Genomic DNA, 19,741 nt, shown 5'->3' with positions numbered 1-19,741 from the left:
TGGCAGTTGGGGAGGGTGTGGTGAATCTATTTTAGTTCTCCACTGGGTACAGGAGACAGCTTAGCCATCTTCTTGCAGGCCTGTTGCCCTTTTTACCTAATAACCTTTCACCCACTTAGCATGCTATGTTTTAGCCTATGTGTTTCATTATTTCTTTTAGCACTTGGCATTTGTTTATATTTTATAAGAAATGTTTTGGTTTTCATTACTAGTGCCATTCTGAGAAGGCATCATTCTCAGTGTCATTATCAGTGATGTACGTAGGTTTTGTCATCATGTCCATTTCTTTTTTACGTTTGACAGGAACATGTTACGCACTTGTTAGACATTGTTTATGTAATTGCTGACAAACTTTTGCAGTTGTTTAAGTACATACCTGCTTCAGGGTTCCTACATGATCAATATAAATACACCTCACATGCACAAGGTCATTAGAGGGATTCCTTCCAGATGCCATCTATGCTGCATGTCACCTTGCTGCAGAACTCACTCTTGGTGTCTCCACAGAGTCTGACCTGGAGACCTCATTCTAAGGTAACGAAGGCTATGGGGCGCGTCTCATAGACATAGTACTGGCAGATTAGGGTTTATCACACCTACCGCATATTAGGGCAGAGATTAGGCTTTCTTTGTTAGGAATTTCATATCTTATGTTTATTGCAATATGGTGGGGGTTTTCATATTCACAACTCTCATCTTCACGATTTTGCTTTTATTATTGCTTATTATCCTAATCATAGCAATTCATGCATTTTATCGTAGATTGCAGTCTTTTCAATAAATATACTTAAAACTCTCCTGCATCTCCTTCATTGCCTTTGTGTGTAGGAGACTTATTGCTAACGAGAGAAAAGAGTAACTCCCGTTCCACCATGACTCCCCTGAGAAGTTTCATCTAGAGTCCATGCATAAGGCTGCCACAAATCACCTTTACTGTCTGAGATGTAGTGAGGTACTGTAGGAAAGTACCATCTTGCCTGGCATGTTACCCCCATATTTCACTGTATATATGTTGTTTTAGTCTATGTGTCCCAGTGTGCCCTGTATGTGTTCCCTGTGTGATGCCTAACTGTCTCACTGAGGCTCTGCTAACCAGAACCTCAGTGTTTATGCTCTCTCTGCTTTCCAAATTTGTCACTAACAGGCTAGTGAATAAATTTAGCAATTCACATTGGCATACTGGTACACCCATATAATTCCCTTGTATATGGTACTGAGGTACCCAGGGTGTTGGGGTTCCAGGAGATCCCTATAGGCTGCAGCATTTATTTTGCCACCCATAGGGAGCTCTGACAATTCTTACACAGGCCTGCCACTGCAGCCTGCGTGAAATAACGTCCACGTTATTTCACAGCCATTTACCACTGCACATAAGTAACTTATAAGTCACCTATATGTCTAACCTTCACCTGGTGAAGGTTGGGTGCAAAGTTACTTAGTGTGTGGGCACCCTGGCACTAGCCAAGGTGCCCCCACATCGTTCAGGGCAAATTCCCCGGACTTTGTGAGTGCGGGGACACCATTACACGCGTGCACTATAAATAGGTCACTACCTATGTATAGCGTCACAATGGTAACTCCGAACATGGCCATGTAACATGTCTAAGATCATGGAATTGTCACCCCATTCTGGTATTGGGGTGACAATTCCATGATCCCCCGGGTCTCTAGCACAGAACCCGGGTACTGCCAAACTGCCTTTCCGGGGACTCCACTGCAGCTGCTGCTACTGCCAACCCCTCACACAGGTTTCTGCCCTCCTGGGGCCCAGGCAGCCCTGGCCCAGGAAGGCAGAACAAAGGATTTCCTCTGAGAGAGGGTGTTACACCCTCTCCCTTTGGAAATAGGTGTGAAGGGCTGGGGAGGAGTAGGCTCCCACAGCCTCTGGAAATGCTTTGATGGGCACAGATGGTGCCCATCTCTGTATAAGTCAGTCTACACCGGTTCAGGGATCCCCCAGCCCTGCTCTGGCGCGAAACTGGACAAAGGAAAGGGGAGTGACCACTCCCCTGACCAGTACCTCCCAGGGGAGGTGCCCAGAGCTCCTCCAGTGTGTCCCAGACCTCTGCCATCTTGGAAACAGAGGTGTTGGGGGCACACTGGACTGCTCTGAGTGGCCAGTGCCAGCAGGTGACGTCAGAGGCTCCTTCTGATAGGCTCTTACCTCTCTTGGTAGCCAATCCTCCTTCCTTGGTAGCCAAAACTCCTTTTCTGGCTATTTAGGGTCTCTGCTTTGGGGAATTCTTCAGATTACGAATGCAAGAGCTCACCAGAGTTCCTCTGCATCTCCCTCTTCACCTTCTACCAAGGATCGACCGCTGACTGCTCCAGGACGCCTGCAAAACCGCAACAAAGTAGCAAGACGAATACCAGCAACATTGTAGTGCCTAATCCTGCTGGCTTTCGCGACTGTTTCCTGGTGGTGCATGCTCTGGGGGTAGCCTGCCTTCACCCTGCACCAGAAGCTCTGAAGAAATCTCCCGTGGGTTGACGGAATCTTCCCCCCGCTAACGCAGGCACCAAAAGACTGCAACACTGGTCCTCTGGGTCCCCTCTCATCCCAACGAGCATGGTCCCTGAAACCCAGCAACTCTGTCCAAGTTACTCCCACAGTTCAGTGACTCTTCAGTCCAAGTTTGGTGGAGGTAAGTCCTAGCCTCCCCACACTAGACTGCAAAACTGTGTACTTCGTGATTTGCAGCTGCTCTGGCTCCTGTGCACTCTTCCAGGATTTCTTTCATGCACAGCGTAGCCTGGGTCCCCAGCACTTCGTCCTGCAGTGCACAACCTTCTGAGTTGTCCTCCAGCGTCGTGGGACTCCCTTTTGTGACTTCGCGTGGACTGCGGTTCACTTTTCTTCTAAGTGCCTGTTGGGGTACTTCTGCAGGTGCTGCCTGCTTCTGTGAGGGCTCTCTGAGTTGCTGAGTGCCCCCTCTGTCTCCTCCTCCAAAAGGTGACATCCTGGTCCTTCCTGGTCCTCAGCAGCACCCAAAAACCTCTACGCAACCCTTGCAGTGAGCAAGGCTTGTTTGCGGTTTTTTTTTCTGCGTGAGAACACCTCTGTAAGCTTCATAGTGACGTGGGACATCTGTCTTCCAAAGGAGAAGTTCCTAGTCCTCCTCTTTCTTGCAGAACTCCAAGCTTCTTCCAACTGGTGGCAGCTTCCTTACACCTTCATCTGGGGTTTCCTGGGCTCCTGCCCCCCCTGGGCACTGTCGCGACTATTGGACTTGGTCCCCTTGTCTTACAGGTACTCAGGTGTGGAAATCTGTTGTCAGTGCACTGCTGGTGTTTGTTCTTCCTGCAGAATCCCCCTATCACGACTTCTGTGCTCTCTGGGGGTAGTAGGTGTACTTTACTCCTACTTTTCAGGGTCTTGGGGTGGGGTATTTTTCTAACCCTCACTGTTTTCTTACAGTCCCAGCGGCCCTCTACAAGCTCACATAGGTCTGGGGTCCATTCGTGGTTCGCATTCGACTTTTGGAGTATATGGTTTGTGTTGCCCCTTTACCTATGTGTTCCTATTGCAACCTATTGTAATTCTACACTGTTTGCATTACTTTTCTTGCTCGTACTTACCTGATTTGGGTTTGTGTACATATAACTTGTGTATATTACTTACCTTCTTACTGAGGGTACTCACTGAGATACTTTTGGCATATTGTCATAAAAATAAAGTACCTTTATTTTTAGTAACTCTGTGTATTGTGTTTTCTTATGATATTGTGCATGTAAGTGCTATAGTAGGAGCTTTGCATGTCTCCTAGTTCAGCCTAAGCTGCTTTGCCATAGCTACCTTCTATCAGTCTAAGCTGCTAGAAACTCCTCTTCTACACTAATAAGCTATAACTGGACCTGGCACAAGGTGTAAGTACCTCTGGTACCAACTACAAGCCAGGCCAGCCTCCTACAGGTACTGCTTGTGTGCCAGGAGGGTTGGGCCGACAGTTGCGACTTGTTGTAGGAGTGACTCAGTTACCTACAACAAAAGTGCTTCCGCCCCTAAACCAGCAGCTTTGCTAGGGAGCGAGAGTCCAATTACAACAAATGTTTATGGCTCAAATGCATTTATTTTGACAGCGGGTGCAGCATTTCTTGACTTCTAATGTTTGAATGTGTATCCTGTATCAGCAGGCTATTCTGATGTAGTGTGGATATATGCCCACTTTTCCCCCATGGATCAGATCTAAAATCAGAGTATTTGACAGGTGCTGCACTACACACAGCAGCAGATGGTTGCTTCTTGATGTGCTAGATGTAGTCTGCTCCTTGCTGCAGAGCTCATTTTGCCTAAAGGTCTGTTCTCAAAGCAAGCGAAACTCAGAGGAAGTGGGGAAAAATGTGACTGCCCAGACGTCGTTCACACGAAGATCTGTTGGAGCTCAATGCTAATGACCTGCACTTGTATTTGGCTTGCGTGTAAACATTTATGTTGTGGAAAGAAACTCAAGGAGTCCAGGTAGGGTACCTAGCAGCATACAACCTGAGTGCTAAAAGAAGCCAGACTACAGTGGGCAGTGCAGCTGAAAGCAACAGGAAGCATTATGCTTATTAAAAAAATAAAAAATAAAAACTTCCTATAACTGGGAGTCTCATGTAACATGGTCTCATATTGCAGAGATGTAGGCAGAACACAGGGGACAGGCTAATTTGCATCGCATTTGATTGGATTGTTAGGTGCATGTGGGTGCATTTTTCTCCATGAAGAACATCCTAAACTGCTTCTTATAGGCTTTTATTGACAACAGGGGTGCATGGAATAGGGGTGGGGAGGGATTACAAATACGTAAAGATCTTGTAACGTTATTTCAGTGTGAAATTACATGAATAACTGTGCCTATTCTAGGTACTTTACCAATGACAGATGTCTTTGGTTATTATCCGATTACAAATCATACACTCCCCCATCCAATGCAATAACATAATAATATGCATTTGTCTAGGCATATTTCAGGGTCAAAGGAATTTAAAATTGACTCAATGCAAATAAATGTAACAATGTGGAAAGAAATCCCTTTGATTATATGATTTTGGCTGCATTTTGACCCAATTTGATTCCAAACGTTAAATGACATAATTTGTTGCATTAGGGCAAGAGAAAGTTCGTAGGATCACAGCCAAGAACAGGCATGTTACTCACTGCGGCACTCCTTCCCATCCTCTCGCAGTGTGTATCCTTCAAAGCAGGAGCAGATGTACGATTTCTCATTATTAACACAAATGTGTTCACAGCCGTGGTCAGTGGACTTGCAAACATCGATACCTACAACAATAAAAATGAGGTTGAAAAGATCTGCTTTCCCCTAGTGTGAACACCTTACTCCGTAATGGCCATTAGTCAAGGTCATTACGGACACTGTCTCCAGTTTTCACCTATAAATCATTATTTTCTGGTGTTAGTCTAACTAGTTAAATGAAAACAAACCAAGGCTACACCACTCATAATGCATTAGGTTATCACATGAAAGTTCAGGGCTGAAAAAAGTGCTGTAAAGACGTGGCGGAAGGGGATGACCTTCATCTATTGCGCCGCAGTCTTTGAATGCTCCCCTCAGCAAGCATACACCTTGCCAGCAGCGGCTCCTCCGCTGTGGCAGAGGAGTGCCGTCGCCCCACCAGCAGCAGCTGCTGCAAATCCTTTAACAACAAAAGAATAATGAACTAGGTTTCGTAGGTAAAGGGGCGGGGCATTGGGGATGACGGAAATAAGGGGAGTGCACTGTGAACTCCCCTTAGTGCGCATGTATGTTTGTCCAGCCATCTCGGGCCGGCCAAACAGACATGCGCACTGTGATCTCTCCAGCCTGGCACTGTGTTGCCGGGCTGGAGAGAGCAGGCAAAGGTTCCCAGTCGGAGTGGGAGTGCCCTGACTGGGCGCTCTCAGCCAATCCTAATGGTGCTCTGAGCAGTGTCAGGACTGGCTGCAGTGCAGGCTGAGAGCCTGTGACTGCCTGCTGAGGCGATGAAGGAGTGGTGGTGTGGTGTGGTGCGCAGGTACATTGTTTTCTATACTTTTAGATTATTAATATTCCCCCCACCGTGCGCTGCCCCAGCTCTTGCAACCCCCACAAGCCGTGACTGCACCTTGCAGATCCGGCTTGCTTGCAAATTATTAGACATGCTGACCTAGGTCTCTGCTACAAACAGCTTTATCTGTCTGTGGGATGTTGGACTTTTTTGCTTATGCAGGATCATCCCCAATCTTTTTCCCTCCTGACTCCTATTTTTCCTGACCTGTTGCTGTTGGCTTTTGAACTCTGAGCACTTTACCACTGCTAACCACTGCTAGAGTGCATATGCTCTCTGTATAAATTGTATGGTTAATTGGTTTATCCACGATTGGCATATTGGATTTATGAATAAGTCCCTAGTAAAGTGCACTAGAGGTGCCCAGGGCCCGTAAACCAAATGCTACTAGTGGGCCTGCAGCACTGGTTGTGACACCCACATAAGTAGCTCTGTAATCATGTCTCAGACCTGCCACTGCAGTGTCTGTCTGTGCAGTTTTTAACTGTAAATTCGACTTGGCAAGTGTACCCACTTGCCATGCCTAAACCTTCCATTTTCTTACATATAAGACACCCCTAAGGTAGGCCCTACGTAGCCCAAGGGCAGGGTGCAGTGTATGGTTAAGGTAGGACATATAGTAAATGTGTTTTATATGTCCTGACAGTGAAATACTGCTAAATTAGTTTTTCACTGTTGTAAGGCCTGTGTCTGGGGCCTGGCCTGGGCAAGGCAGGATTTCACAAACAAGAGAGACTTTGTTTTGCAGTAGACCTACTTCAAAGGGCAAAATGGGTATATGAAGGGCATCCAAAACCACAGACTTTAGAACACTTCTGAAACCAAGAGGAACCTCTGCCTGGAGAAGAGCTTCAGAGCTGAGGAAGAAGAGCTGCCCTGCCTGTGACTGTGCTTTGTGGAGCTATCCTGCAGTTGCTGCTTCTGCCTGTGCTAGAGGACAAAGACTGGACTTTGTGTTGCCTTCCTTCTTGTGAAGAACTCTCCAAGGGCTTGATTTAGAGCTTGCCTCCTGTTGTTTGAAGTCTCAGGGACAGCAAAGACTTCTCTCTGCCAGCACCTGGAGTCCCTGGAGAGACTCCTACTCAGCCAAGTGGTGCCCATCCAGTTCCTGGGACCCTGAAAGGAGAAGCTAGCAGCCCAAGAGTGAGAAATCCTGCACCGACTGCTGTGCGGGGAAAAGAGCTTTGTGACTCCGATATGCGGCTGAAAAATCGATGTGCCGCCGGCTTCGCGGCTGAAAATAGACGCTCGTCTGAAACGCGACCATAAGATCGACGCCCGGAGCTGGGGAAACGACGCGCAGCATCGCTGACTGAGGCTGGTGAGAGTGCTTTCCACGCTGCGTGGTTTTCGAATCATCGTGCGGCTGAATTTCTGACGCAAGCACCGCTGGGCGTGCAAAAATGACGCAAGGCCTGCCGGACCCGAGAGTGCTGACTGGATCGACGCATCGCTCTCCTGCAGAGAGAAGAAATGACGCACTCCAACCCGACTTAAGGAGAACCAACGCAAGGTCTTGCTCGTGAGTGAAATTGACGCATCGCAAGCCCTTTTTGACGCACACTCGCCCGTGTCGGTTTTTTTTTTTGATGCACCCAAGATACAGTTTCATGCTAACAGCGTTAGCGTTGTGTTTAAAATAAAATGAGGACTCTTTTTGGTTTTTAATTGATAACTTGAATTGTGTATTGTGGATTTTTTTTGTTTTGGTCTTGTTTTGTTTAGATAAATATTCTCTATTTTTCTAAACCTGTGTTGTCATTTTGTAGTGTTTTCATTAAGTTACTGTGTGTGTTGGTACACATACTTTACACCTAGCACTCTGAGGTTAAGCCTACTGCTCATGCCAAGCTACACAGTGGGTGAGCGGTGGTTCGCTGAGGGTGATTCTCTTTTACCCTGATTAGAGTGAGGGTCTTTGCTTGGACAGGGATTAACCTGACTGCTAACCAAAGACCCCATTTCTAACATTGGTGATCAGCGGTTGGGATTGGACTTGTATTTGTACTTGACATACAGTGATTAAGTGTACACTACTGTTTTGAGTTCAGACCACTACGTAACCACATACTACTTGTCTTGTGATTTTTCTTTTTGTTCTCTGATGTCCTCCTGGATATATTGTTGATATCTTGGGACTCTGGTTTTTGGTTGTGAAGCCTTTGCAGAATGGAAGTCAACTTCTGGCACCTATTTATCTATAAAAATTGGCAGCTAAAAGCATTCTGCATGGAAAGGGGACTGGCTGTGAATAAGAATTCCAGAAGGGAGGATCTTGAGTCAGCCCTGTTTCAGTATGAGTTGAAACGTTGGCAGGCAACACCACCAGATGAGTCTGAGGAGGACTACTCTGAGGAGGAGGGCAGTGGCCCCGAGGAGGGAACAGAGAGAGAGATGAATGGCTCCTAGTTAGAATCTGGAGTCTGGAAGAGCTAGATGCAGAGCTGAGAGTGCTGAGAAGAAGAGAAGAGAGATTTAGCCCTGGAAAAAGAAAAGTTGGCAGCTCAAGAGCTGAGCTATGAAGAGCTGAAGCTGGAAGCCATGAGGACTGAGTCAGGTTCAGATGATGGCAGCAAATATCTTGTATGCAGTACTGCTGAAGAAGTGCACATGCCCAGAGGTGTGGTGCCCTACTTGAAGGAGGAAGTTAACACGCACCAGGAGGTTCAGGGGTATGTGGTAGCCCCAGTGATGCACAGGGTCCATGAGGTAGATTGGGGAACTGGCATGGGGAGTCTTATTCCTACTGGTGGGAGGGACACTCTACCAACTCTAGGTGAGAGTGACAGGGAGAGGGGTTCCCCACAGGTAGAAGTCCTGGTTATGGAGTGTGAAGACATCCCAGGAGAGTGTGGGTTGAGTGTCAGGGACAGTCAGGTACTGTCTCACCATTCTCAGGAGGGTGATGGTGGGTGCTTTTTCAAGGCTGAGTCACTGGATGGTTGGGTGAAGGGTACTTTGGTGAATTCACGTGAGGGGCTGAGTGATGTAATTGCTGGAGAGCATATGTCTAGTCCTTATTTTCCAGAGCTACGTCAACACCAGGTGGAGTGTGAGTTCTCTGACCCTAGGGAACTTACACTGGAGGCAGACCTCTGGGTGAGTACCAGAGAGTCTGAAGAGGGCTTTGGGGGTGCTCCTGAGACGAGTGGTCTAGGTATTTCCCAACCAGGTGAGGTAGGGAAGGATTGCAGTTTCCCAGGTAGGTCCCAGTGTAGTGGGATGGGTGAGGGACCCCATGTCCAGTCTCGGAGGAGAGGTAATGGGGATGGGCTAAGATTCAGGGTGACCGAGATCCAGTCCCAGGTCCTGGAGGGTTCCATGAGGGAACACCAGGAGGGGAGTCTAGCCTGTACCATAGGGCCATCTGCTGAGGGCGACCCCATAGTGTCAGGTGAACTTGGGGGGCGGCTGTAGCCAGCACCCCACCAGTTCTGGTGTCTGGCAGTACCACTCCTAGTAAGGGGGAGCAGAAGTCCAGACAGAGGGTTGAGAGGTGGTTGTGGACCCCAGTGGAGAAACTGGAGGGTCAGGGGTCAGCTCTGAGAGCAGAGCCCCACATGAATGACAATGGTGAGACTATTTCTGTGTTGGGGGAATCCAGACTCTTCCAGATGGGCAGAGATCAGGAGACCTGCACCTGCCAGACTCTTGTGTGGCCCTTGGGGACGGTGTGTCCCTTGTCGGGGGTAGGTGTGCTTCCCAGGAAGTCCTGGTGTGTGAAGCAATGGTTCAACCGCAGGGTGGTGACTCTGGGTTGAATGATCAGGTTCCGGGGGTAAACGCTAACCTGATGGGGAGTAGGTGTGCTCCCAAGGAAGTACTGGTGCGCCAGGCAGTGGTTAAACCGGGGGTTGGTGACTCTGGGTTGGATGACCAAGTTCAGAGGGTAAACTCTGACCTGGTGGGGGGGTGGGCGTGGCCCCCAGGAAGTCCTGGGTTGCCAGGCAGTGGTCCAGTCTGAGAGTACAGACCCTGGACTGGAGGATCAGGTGCAGGGGTAAACCTTGACCTGAAGAGGGGGCAGGTTGGTGGTTTGCCCAATCACCCCCTTTGTGATTTCTAGGGGTACTCTCCCTGATGGGGGGTGCAGAACCATGAAAGTAGGTGCAGGGAAGTGTGTGACTCACCCCTGGCTCTAGTTCAATCTAAGGGTACAGACCCTGGATTGGAAGGCCAGGCTCAGGGTGTCCCCCTTGACCTGGTGGAAGAGCTACTGCTAACAGTGCCCCTACCATGTTGTCTTCTGGGGGGGGCATCACTAGTTGGGGGGTGCAGGACCCCAGGAAGGACGGCAGGGGGAGGGAAGCCTCACCCCTGGTCCAACCTGAAGCTACAGACCCCAGGTTGGAAGACCAGTTGCAGGTTAACATCCCTGCACTGGTGGGAGAATTGTGCAGGACTGCTTCTATAAGCACCCTGACAATCTTGGACTCTGGGGGTGCCATTCCAGGAGGGAGGGTACAGAGCCCCAGAGGGGAGGACCAGTGTCAGGCTGTCATCCCTGACCTGGTAGAAGGGAGAGTGGTCAAGGGGGGCCGCCCCCCACTTTCCAGAGTCCAAGTGGTTGGAGAGGCCTGAGGTCTGGCTCTCTTCCCTGACAGTTGTCAGGGGTCACTGTGGCTTGCTGACCTGGTGGACAGAGTTGCCCCTGGTGGGGGGAGGGGGATGAGAATCACACCCCGGGGGCGGAGTGTGCCACACCACTGTGTTGGCCCTGGTGGTACTATCTGCCCACTAGGATACATCTGTGAGCAAAGTAAAGTTAGGTGCTGCAAAGATGGTATCTGCAGATGTGGAGAAGGGTTCCCCATGGGTTAGCTTAGTGGGCCCTGAGAGTATGGACATAGGGATCCAACTGGAGTCAGGAAGGCGTATAACTGGAACATGCCCCTGCTGTTGTGGGCCTGGGACTCTGTTCTATCGCCCCAATCAGGGAAGTACATCAAGGTATTGATTGTTCTCCCCTGGCTTTAGGCTGGTAGGGGGTTGTGTTGGACTTTTTTGCATATGCAGGGTCATCCCCTATCCTTTTCCCTCCTGCCTCCTATTTTTCCTGACCTGTTGCTATTGGCTTTTGAACTCTGAGCACTTTACCTCTGCTAACCAGTGCTAAAGTGCATATGCTTTCTGTGTAAATTGTATGGTTAATTGGTTTATCCATGATTGCCATATTTGATTTACTAGTAAGTCCCTAGTAAAGTGCACTAGAGGTGCCCAGGGCCTGTAAACCAAATGCTACTTGTGGGCCTGCTGCACTGGTTTTGCCACCCACATAAGTAGCTCTGTAATCATGTCTCAGACCTGCCACTGCAGTGTCTGTCTGTGCAGTTTTTAACTGTAAATTCGACTTGGTAAGTGTACCCACTTGCAGGCCTAAACCTTCCCTTTTCTTACATATAGGATACCCCTAAGGTAGGCCCTATGTAGCCCCAAGGGCAGGGTGTAGTGTATGGTTAAGGTAGGACATATAGTAAATGTGTTTTATATGTCCTGACAGTGAAATACTGCTACATTCGTTTTTCACTGTTGCACGGCCTGTCCCTCTCATAGGTGAACATGGGGGCTACCTTTAAATATGATTAAAGTGTAGATTCCCTTTGAGAGCTGATAGACATGTAGAGTTTGGGGTCTCTGAGCTTCCAATTTTAAAAAACATCTTTTAATAAAGTTAATTTTGAGATTGTGAGTTTGAAAATGCCACTTTTAGAAAGTGGGCATTTTCTTGCTTAAACCATTTCTATGACTCTGCCTGTTTGTGGATTCCCTGTCAGGGTCAGTTTGACAGTTGGGCTGGTTGCACCTCTCACTAGACAGTGACACAAAGGGAGCTGGGGTGTAGTCTGCATTTCCAGATAAGCCACCTATGCTAGGAGGGAGGGGAGGAGTGGTCACTCACACCTGAAAAGGCTGGGCCTGCCCTGACACAATGCAGTCTCCAACCCCCTGGTGTGTGTCTGTGGCCTGGCCCGGGCAAGGCAGGATTTCACAAACAAGAGAGACTTTGCTTTGAAGTAGGCCTACTTCAAAGGGCAAAATGGGTATAAGAAGGGCATCCAAAACCACAGAGTTTAGAACACTTCTGGAAACCAAGAGGTACCTTTGCCTGGAGAAGAGCTGCCCTGCTTGTGACTGTGCTTTGTGGAGCTTTGCCTGTGCTAGAGGACAAAGACTGAATTTTATGTTGCCTTCTTTCTTGTGAAGAACTCTCCCAGGGCTTGATTTAGAGCTTGCCTCCTGTTGTGTGAAATCTCAGGTACAGCAAAGACTTCTCTCTGCCAGCACCTGGAGTCGCTAGAGAGACTCCTACTCTGCCAAGTGGTGCCCATCCAGTTCCTGGGACCCTGAAAGGAGAAGCTGGCAGCCCAAGAGTAAGAAATCAACGCTTCGTCCGCTGTGCGGGAAAAAGATCGACGCAACTCCGATCTGTGGCTGAAAAATCGATGCGCCGCCAGCTTCGCGGCTGAAAATCGACGCTGGCCTGCAACGCGGCCGGAAGATCGATGCCGGGAGCAGGGGAAACGATGTGCAGCATCGCTGATGGAGGCTAGTGAGATCACAACCCGCGCTGTGTGCTTTTCGTGTCACTGTGCGGTGAAGTTCTGACGCAAACGCCTCGGGGTGTGCAAAAACGACTCAAGGCCTGCCCAGACCCGAGAGTCCTGACCGGATCGACACATCGCTCTCCTTCACAGAGAAGAAACAACGCATGCCGACCCGACTAAAGGAGAACGGATGCAAGGTCTTGCTCGTGAGTGAAACCGACACATCGCAAGCCCTTTTTGATGCAGACTCGCCCATGCAGGGTTATTTTTGACACACCCAAGGTACATTTTCATGCTAGCAGCATTAGCGTTGTGTTTAAAATTACATGGGGACTCTTTTTGTTTTTTAATTGATAACTTGACTTGTGTATTGTGGATTTTTGTCATTTTGGTCTTGCTTTGTTTAGATAAGTATTCTCTGTTTTTCTAAACCTGTGTTGTGTTATTTTGTAGTGTTTTCATTGAGTTACTGTGTGTGTTGGTACAAATACTCTACACCTAGCACTCTGAAGTTAAGCCTACTGCTCGTGCTAAGCTACCAACGGGGTGAGAGGGGGTTAGCTGAGGGTGATTCTCTTTTACCCTGACTAGAGTGAGGGTCCTTGCTTGAAAAGGGGGTAACCTGACTGCCAACCAAAGACCCCATTTCTAACATGGGTTATTTAAGAATTGTTAGAAATAGGCTCTCCAGTTGGCAGAGGTATTCACCTTTATCCAAATAGGGACCTCAATCCTAGTCAGGGTAAGTCACACACAATCCAAATTATCCTGTGCCCACCCTCTGGTAGCTTGACACTGAGCAGTCAGGCTTAACTTAGAAGGCAATGTGTAAAGTATTTGTGCAGTAAATCATGCAATAACACAGTGAAAACACTACAAAAATACACCACACATGTTTAGAAAAACATATGATATTTATCTAGTTAAATTAAGGTCAAAATGATAAATATTCAATAACCTCAAATTGAAATATCACTTTTGCAAGATTAAAAAGAGTCTTAGATCTTAAAAATCAACAGTTGTCTCATGTTTGCACAAAGCACCTGGTTTTCGTCAAAATTACACGCACGGAGATTGTAGAGGAGGAGATGCATGGAAAAATAAGGTGTGCGTCAGATTTTCTGCCGCAGCACAGACAATGTGTTGTTTCTTTCCACGCAGCAAGGGGCTCGCCGTCGATTTCCGGCACGCAGTCTTGGGTCCTCTCTGTGATGCGGGGTTCTTTTGACACCCAGGAACTATGCATGGAAACTCTAGGCGTGCGGGAGGAAGTCACAGGCATTGCGTCGATCCGGTGGGCATTGCAGCAAATTTTCTGTTGCATGGCAGGCGCTGCGTTGATTCTTCACTCAGGATGTCAGGCTGAGTCATTCCAGATTGTCTGTGCCTCGATCCGGTAGGGCTGTGCGTTGAATTTCCAGTCGCAACTCAGGCGCTGCATCGAACCCTCACTCCGAAAGTTGGGCTGCGTCGTTCTGGTTCAGCTGTGCAGCAATTTTCTCGTCGCAAGGCAAGCTGTACATCTTTTCCGGCAGGCTGTGCGTCAATTTTTGGTGCACAAGGAGTTTCTTCAAGAGATGAAGTCTTTTTGGCCCTGAGACTTTAGCAAAACAGGAGGCAAGCTCAATCCAAGCCCTTGGAGAGCACTTCTCAGAAAAGGCAGAGGCCAGCAAGGCAGCAGGGCAACAGCAAGGCATCAGTCCTTCACAGCAAAGCAGTCCAAGTAAGTCCTTTGGGCAGTCAGGCAGTTCCTCTTGACAGGTTGCAGGTTCTAGTCCAGAAGTGTCTCATTTGATGGGGTCAGAGACCCAGTTTATATACCCACAAATGTCTTTAAAGTGGGGAGACTTCAAAGAGTGGTTTTGAAGTGCACAAAGTCCCCTTTCAGTACAGGTCCAGGGCCCTTGTAGGGGGTTTGGCAGTCCATTGTGTGAGGGCAGGCCACTAGCCTTTGACATGTAAGTGTCAAGCCCTCCTCCCTTCCAGCCCAGGAAGACTCATTCAGTATGCAGATGAGTGCAGGTGTGACTGAGTATCCCGTGTTTGTAGTTGTCTGAGTGAAATGCACAAGGGAGCTCTCAACCAGCCCAGCCCAGACTTTGATTGGAGATAGGCTAAAAGGCACAGATGGGTTTTAATTGCAGAGAAATGCTTACTTTCTGAAAATAGCATTTCTGAAATAGTAATATAAAATCCAACCTCACCAATAAGCAGGATTTTCTATTCCCATTCTGACCATACTAAACATGACCTGTTTACCACTTTCTAATCAGAATCTACCACTCAAACAGTATATGAGAGCAGACCTGATGCTAGCCTATGAAAGGAGCAGGCCTCACAGTAGTGGAAAACAAATTTAGGAGTTTTCCACAACCAGGACATACATAACAAACATGTATATGTCCTGCCTTTTACCTACATAGCACCCTGCCCTATCAGTTACTTAGGGCCTACCTTAGGGGTGACTTATATGTAGAAAAAGGGGAGTTAAAGGCTTGGCAAGAATTTTTAAATCAATATATAAGAGTACGTTGCTCCACAGAAGAGGACAGATTCCACTAGGCACTCCTATATCTAGAAGAAAATACCCTCACACATCCAATGGATGTAATGCTTCATCATAGGGATTGCTCCTCATCACTTTGGCACTGCAATGTCTGAGGGGTCCACCCCAAGGGGGCACTTTGCTGGAGATCTTTACTGGAAGTCCGTGCCATGGCTTAAAGAATGTAGGGATGAGTTCAAACCCACATGCAAGGAAAGAGCAGGAGAGAGAAAAGGGATAAAACGGGCTCAAGAACCCTCCAAACAACCTACAATTTATTGCACAGTGAGGGGTCTTGGCCAAGATTAAAAGAATGCTAGGGAGTGAAAAAGAGATAATGCTCAGTCACTTTAGAACAGAGATGGGAGAAGAAAAAATATCTTCAGCCATCATAACGGGTGTAAGGAAATGCCTCCTTGGCATGGTTACCTCCTGACTTTTTGCCTTTGCTGATGCCAAGTTATGATTTGAAAGTGTGCTGAGGCCTGCTAACCAGGCCCTAGCTCCAGTGTTCTTTCCCTAACCTGTACCTTTGTATCCACAATTGGCACACCCTGGCATCCAGGTAAGTCCCTTGTAACTGGTACCCCTGGTACCAAGGGCCCTGATGCGAGGGGAGGTCTCTAAGGGCTGCAGCATGTCTTATGCCACCCTGGGGACCCCTCACTCAGCACAGACACACTGCTTGCCAGCTTGTGTGTACTGGCGGGGAGAAAATGACTAAGTCGACATGGCACTCCCCTCAGGGTGCCATGCCAACCTCACACTGCCTATGGCATGGATAAGTCAGCCCTCTAGCAGGCCTTACAGCCCTAAGGCAGGGTGCACTATACCATGGGTGAGGGCATAGGTGCATGAGCACTATGCCCCTACAGTGTCTAAGCAAAACCTTTGACATTGTAAGTGCAGGGTAGCCATAAGAGTATATGGTCTGGGAGTCTGTCAAACATGAACTCCACAGCACCATAATGGCTACACTGAAAACTGGGAAGTTTGGTATCAAACTTCTCAGCACAATAAATGCACACTGATACCACTGTACATTTTATTGCGAAATACACCCCAGAGGGCATCTTAGAGATGCCCCCTGAAAACATACCCGACTTCCAGTGTGGGCTGACTAGTTTTACCAGCCTGCCACACACACAACAGACATGTTGCGGGCCACATGGGGAGAGTGCCTTTGTCACTTTGTGGCTAGTAACAAAGCCTGTACTGGGTGGAGGTGCTTCTCACCTCCCCCTGCAGGAACTGTAACACTTGGCGGTGAGCCTCAAAGGCTCACCCCCTTTGTTACAGCACCCCAGGGCACTCCAGCTAGTGGAGATGCCCGCCCCCTCCGGCCACGGCCCCACTTTTGGCGGCAAGGCCAGAGGAGATAATGAGAAAAACAAGGAGGAGTCACTGGCCAGTCAGGACAGCCCCTAAGGCGACCTGAGCTGAGGTGACTCTGAATTTTAGAAATCCTCCATCTTGCCGATGGAGGATTCCCCCAATAGGATTAGGGATGTGCCCCCCCTCCCCTCAGTGAGGAGGCACAAAGAGGGTGTAGCCACCCTCAGGGCTAGTAGCCAGTGGCTACTAACCCCCCAGACCTAAACACACCGCTAAATTGAGTATTTAGGGGCTCCCTGAACCTAGCAAGATAGATTCCTGCAACCTGAAGACGAGGAAGGACTGCTGACCTGAAAGCCCTGCAGAGAAGACAGAGACACCAACTGCTTTGGCCCCAGCCTTACCGGCCTGTCTCCCCACTTCAAGAAAAACTGCAACAGCGATGCGTTCCACAGGGTTCAGCGACCTCTGAATCCTCAGAGGACTACCCTGCATCTAAAAGGACCAAGAACTCCCAAGGACAGCGGCTCTGCTCCAAAGAAGAAACATCTTTGCAACAAAGAAGCAACTTTTAAAGACAACACGTTTCCCGCCGGAAGCGTGAGACTTTGCACTCTGCACCCGACGCCCCAGGCTCGACCTGCGGAGAAACAACACTACAGGGAGGACTTCCCGGCGACTGCGACCCCGTAAGTAGCCAGAGTTGACCCCCCCAGCGACGCCTGCAGAGGGAATCCAGAGGCTCCCCCTGACCGCGACTGCCTGATTCTAAGAACCAGACGCCTGGTAAAGACACTGCACCCGCAGCCCCCAGGACCTGAAGGATCCAACCTCCAGTGCAGGAGCGACCCCCAGGTGGCCCTCTACCTTGCCCAGGTGGTGGCTACCCCGAGGAGCCCCCCCCTTGCCTGCCTGCTTCGCTGAAGAGACCCCTGGGTCTCCCACTGAACTCCATTGCAAATCCGACGCCTGTTTGCACTCTGCACCTGGCCGCCCCCGTGTTGCTGAGGGTGTACTTTTTGTGCTGACTTGTGTCACCCCCGGTGCCCTACAAAACCCCCCTGGTCTGCCCTCCGAAGTCGCAGGTACCTACCTGCTGGCAGACTGGAACCGGGGCACCCCCTTCTCCATTGAAGCCTATGCGTTTTGGGCACCACTTTGACCTCTGCACCTGACCAGCCCTGAGCTGCTGGTGTGGTAACTTTGGGGTTGCCCTGAACCCCCAACGGTGGGCTACCTTGGACCCAACTTTGAACCCTGTAGGTCGTTTACTTACCTGCAAAACTAACAAACACTTACCTCCCCCAGGAACTGTTGAACATTGCAATACCCGTAATTGTATTTATATGATAACTTGCCCTTGTGACCTAAGATATATAGGAATGACCACAAGGCCAGTCAAGGTTAGGATCAATGAGCACTGCAGCAACATCTGATTCAGTCGCTCTACTACCAAACTGAGCATCCACTATCTTGATACTAAACACACCACAGAGGCTATATGGTGGGTAGTCCTGGACTCCCCCAAACACTTACCAAAAGGATCCAGGACTCTTCTTGAAAGAGGGCAGTGTTGGGTGTTTAAATTGGGAACCCACATCCGTGGGCTGAACGATGAGATTCCATGAATGAGCTTTCACACTGAGACCTGAGGGGGCTGACGTTATGAATACCATCGGTATCAGCCAGTTCATACTCATTAACACCATATACACCAGAAGCATCTGTCACTATTGGTCAATGTCTTCGGTTGATTGCAACTTGATTGCAGTATTACACCCTCTAGATTTGACCACCTGATTGCACTCTCAATGAGTTTAAGTATATGAGACCCTGTAGATCCGCCACTCAATCGCATTCCCAACAGTGTCTTTCCTTCCTGTCACTGTTGGTTAATACCTTTGGTTAATTGCCACTTAATTGCATTATTATACCCTTTAGATTTGACCACCGGATCTCCTTCTTAATGAGGTTTAGTATATGAGATCCTGTGGATCTGCCAAGAAATAAAAAAAAAATTAGGTTTTTGAAGGTGGGACCCTTTGGATTCATAACTCAATCACATTTGAAGCAGTGTGTCCCTGTATTCGCATCACTCTTGCTGAGGTTTTATTATATTGTGTTCCTTCCCTCGTTTTTATGGAAAGTGCCTCTGTCTCTGGCGGTTCTGGTATTGTCTGCCTGTTACACGTTCAACATGCAATGTGCTTCTACTATGTGTGGATTCCCTCAGGTTCCCAAGACTGTCCCGTCTCTATTTCTAACTTGATGGGTGTTTTCCTTTATTTCCAGGCTCGTCCTTCTTCTATTTCTAGGGATGGGTGACGTGCCCTTCCCCGGATGCCCAATCAACAATCAGCAATACTGTTTGGTGCACCGGTTGCAGTCCACTCTATTTGACCCCAGAGACGCGTTCCCTTCGTGCTATTCGGGAACGTGCCCTCGGGGTAGGTCTCCAAACAGGACTTGGCGTGTGATAATGTGAGTACGACCGCTTGTCTTGAGCGTTTTTATTTTGATTTGTTGTATAATATTTACAGTTTTGGGCATACTGCACTCTAGTCAGTGTCCGACTTCGCCATTAGGGCACAGACTGTTTTTCAATTAAAGGCTTCATCCCGGCACTTTTGGTTCGCCTGTACGGGGATTGACGGGCTACTTTGTATAGACTGCCCATCCTAAGTGCTCGTTGCCTACTCATTCTCTGCACATTTTTGCATCGACAATTGGTGTGTATGACACTACGCATTCCTGCTTGAGTTTGGATACACAAGCAGGACATTACACGCACTGGCTTGAGATTGAATACACAGGCAGGGCAATAACTATTTTGATATGAAAGAGTCTGGCTAGCAGTCCACGTATCACTCGCCCTCCCAACTACTTTTCAAGACTCTTGATAGACATTTCACAGATACACAGGCCAGTGGTGAGTGATGTATTCTATTGCACGCTGCCTCATCACTGGAGAGGCATACTACGATCTGGCCAGAGTCAGACTTCGCCGTTAGGGCATGGACTGTTTTTCAAATAAAGGGCCCATCCCGGCACTCATTGGTTCGCCTGTACAGGGATTGACAGGCTACTACGTATAGACAACTGTCCGTCCTAAGTGCTCATTGCCTACTCGTTCTCTGCACATTTTTGCATCGACAATTGGTGTGTATGACACTATGGGGGTGATTCCAAGCGGGAACCGCCAGAAGACCGTACCGCGGTCAAAAGACCACGGCGGTCATTCTGGGTTTCCCACTGGGCTGGCGGGCGACCGCCAAAAGGCCGCCCGCCA

General features: G+C 48.7%; 1 protein-coding gene across 6 annotated transcripts in view; it reads right to left on the bottom strand.

Moving 5' to 3' along the window:
• Positions 1 to 19,741, bottom strand: part of MATN2 (matrilin 2) — a 508,152-nt gene that overhangs the window by 87,067 nt on the left and 401,344 nt on the right. For all 6 annotated transcript variants that reach the window (XM_069220527.1, XM_069220524.1, XM_069220521.1 and 3 more), the window contains one exon: positions 5,141 to 5,263. In XM_069220527.1, the coding sequence (XP_069076628.1) occupies positions 5,141 to 5,263 (123 nt within the window). The remainder of the gene's footprint in view (positions 1 to 5,140; positions 5,264 to 19,741) is intronic.

This window comes from Pleurodeles waltl, chromosome 2_2 (genome assembly GCF_031143425.1).
Source record: "Pleurodeles waltl isolate 20211129_DDA chromosome 2_2, aPleWal1.hap1.20221129, whole genome shotgun sequence".
In the NCBI taxonomy this organism is placed as follows: domain Eukaryota; kingdom Metazoa; phylum Chordata; class Amphibia; order Caudata; family Salamandridae; genus Pleurodeles; species Pleurodeles waltl.
The sequence above is the reverse complement of the archived record's forward strand: the minus strand, read 5'-3'. Positions and strand labels throughout refer to the sequence as shown.